The 2,500-nt window shown below is 21.7% G+C and overlaps 1 protein-coding gene across 2 annotated transcripts; it reads right to left on the bottom strand.

The window, feature by feature from the left end:
• Window positions 1–772: 772 nt before the first annotated feature.
• LOC124955966 lies at window positions 773–1,988 on the bottom strand. 2 transcript variants are annotated; one of them, XM_047511191.1, is made up of 3 exons: window positions 1,525–1,988; window positions 1,205–1,403; window positions 773–1,155 (listed from the first exon to the last, which is right to left on the bottom strand). In XM_047511191.1, the coding sequence occupies exons 1-3, from the start codon at window positions 1,864–1,866 to the stop codon at window positions 911–913; spliced, it is 786 nt and encodes a 261-aa protein (XP_047367147.1). In that variant the 5' UTR covers window positions 1,867–1,988; the 3' UTR covers window positions 773–910. The 2 variants fall into 2 exon arrangements, with proteins under 2 accessions (XP_047367147.1, XP_047367148.1); XM_047511192.1 differs by having other exon boundaries at window positions 773–1,125; window positions 1,525–1,974.
• Window positions 1,989–2,500: the final 512 nt, after the last annotated feature.

Below are 2,500 nucleotides of genomic sequence, written 5' to 3'. Positions count from 1 at the left end.
TAAAAAGTCGAAGAGAATTTTATTTTGGTCCTTTTCTTTTTTTCTCTCTCTCCTTTTCTATTCTTTTTTTCCTTTTTTTCTTTTAATTTATTTATATATTTATAAACTTTATTTTACGCACGAAGGAACACGTTTGTCTGTGATATCTCGATAGCGATGATTCTTTTTTTTTTTTCCCTCTTTCAATACGATAATCGATTCCGATTGGTAAAAATGCTTAGGATCATTTCTATTGGTCGTTCTCACGACCAATAGAATATTACATCTTCTTCGTTTTAGTAAGACGTAATTTATCGGTAAAATAGATCTCTTTTTTTTGAATACAGGAAAATATTTAATTTATTTGGAAGATCAGACAAATTTTTATTGTGTTGTTTATATTTTAATATAATATGTGTATGTGCGTATATATGTGATTCTTTAATGACGACGATTTTGTAATTATAATTCTTGATTCTGATTGGTCAAAATATTTCATTACTTCGTATAGACGATACGGAATATACATTTCTATATTCAAGATTTTTCACAAAGATATTTTATAATATCGATTTTAAAATTTAAGCGGTATCGTTATAAAATACTTTTAATTTTTTAAAAATTAGATTTTTATTAAGTGATTTATATAATATTCAATTAATATCTCTCGTATTTTGTATTTATTCGGAAAATACGATTTATCCTTTCGTATATTTTATTATATTTTTTTCGTACATTTTTTTTTTTTTTTTGATAGGATATCTTAATAAAAGTAAATTAAAATATTTATTACATAAAATAACTACAAAAATCTTCTTAATATTTTCATCTTGCAAAAAGTAACCTTCTTTTTTTCTCCCTACAATCTAATGATTTATTTTTTTCTTTTTTTTTTTTTTTATTATAATGGTTTTAGCTATTAAATTAGCTATTAAATTAGCTCTGAATATATTTCAAAGTGATTAAGATGTTTAATTATCCAATAAGTATTCCTGTCCTGTATATAATCTCGTTTAAATATATAATTGCTTACGCACTTATGACCATTTTTTATAAAATGAATAAACTTCTGGTTTTTAATTTCTTCCTTAATATTAATGTCTGGTGAGTAATGTATAATAAATTCCAATTCTACAGTTTTCTTTTCTATAAGAAAATATATATGAAACAAAATGTCTATTTAATAGGTATAAAATCATCCTGATTTCTGTATCAATTCAATTACCTTCAGATTCTATTAAGAAGTTAATATTATAAGGCAAGCATAATAATATATTTTCTTCTGTCATAGCAATAAGTTTTCTTTCCTCTTCTGTTAATGTATTCACTTTTAATTTTAAGATATCTAATACATAATCATCTACAAGATTTTCTAAAGAATCATAATCTTTATTTGATAATGCTATGGATACCATTGATGCAGCCTAAAAGTAATTTTATTAATTAATTTTATTATTATTATATCTTTAATAAGATTTACATTAAAGAAAATAATTTTAAATGAAAAATTGTAATTGATAAATTTTGATATAATATTTAACTTACTTTTTTAGCAGACTCCATAATATCCTTAATATTAAAATCTGTATCCTTTATTATAAATGGTATAAATATTTCATACCATTGTATTTTAATAAAATTAAAAAAAGATTGTGTGATATAAGTTGGACCAGGTATGAGCTGTGGTAAAACTATTTTTCTCTTATTCTTTTCATTTTGTGAAAAATTTCTATATATTATATTTCTTTTGGAGGTTATAGATGGCAATATTAATTCTTTAGATTGATATCCTTTCATTCCCAATATATAATTATTATATGCTACGGATACGTACAAGTTTCGTAAATCTAATCGCGTAATAGTCCTTTTAATAACCACACTCAACATTTTTAATTTCTAATACAAATTGTGTATTATTCTTTAGCATCTATTTATATGTAAGCCAACAGTATATAGTACACGTATATGGATACATACGAAAATATTTTCAATACTTTTTTTTTTTTTTTTTTTTTAATCATTTTTACGATAAATTTTATTATTTTATCATTAATTCTCTGATAAAATATATCGTAATAACAATTATTCTTTAATTTTGTTAAATAAATCAATGATACAAGGAAAATATACAGATACATTTTTAATTCATTCAATATTTTACAATAATCTTTAATAGAATTATTAATTGTATATGAATATTAATTCGTTTAAATGATATTTATATCCGTTCATTCATAGATATAAACATTAATATCTATTATTTAATCTTACAATGTTTTTGAATTTCGCGCTTTATTTTAGTTTTTTTTTTTTTTTCTTTACCAACAATATTTTATTTATTTCAGTTATTTTGTTGATATCATTCCATGTATCTAATTTGTCGTCGTTACGAGAACTTACATATTCACAAAAATAACAAAATATATTTTATTATTAAATTATAAATATTTGTCCTAAATTACTTATAGACATTTGTTACGATAACGTTGGTAAGACTGTTACGTAAAGATATTAGCTTGTG

This window comes from Vespa velutina, chromosome 20 (assembly GCF_912470025.1).
Source record: "Vespa velutina chromosome 20, iVesVel2.1, whole genome shotgun sequence".
In the NCBI taxonomy this organism is placed as follows: domain Eukaryota; kingdom Metazoa; phylum Arthropoda; class Insecta; order Hymenoptera; family Vespidae; genus Vespa; species Vespa velutina.
Note: the sequence above shows the minus strand (reverse complement) of the source record. Positions and strands in the feature narration are given on the sequence as shown.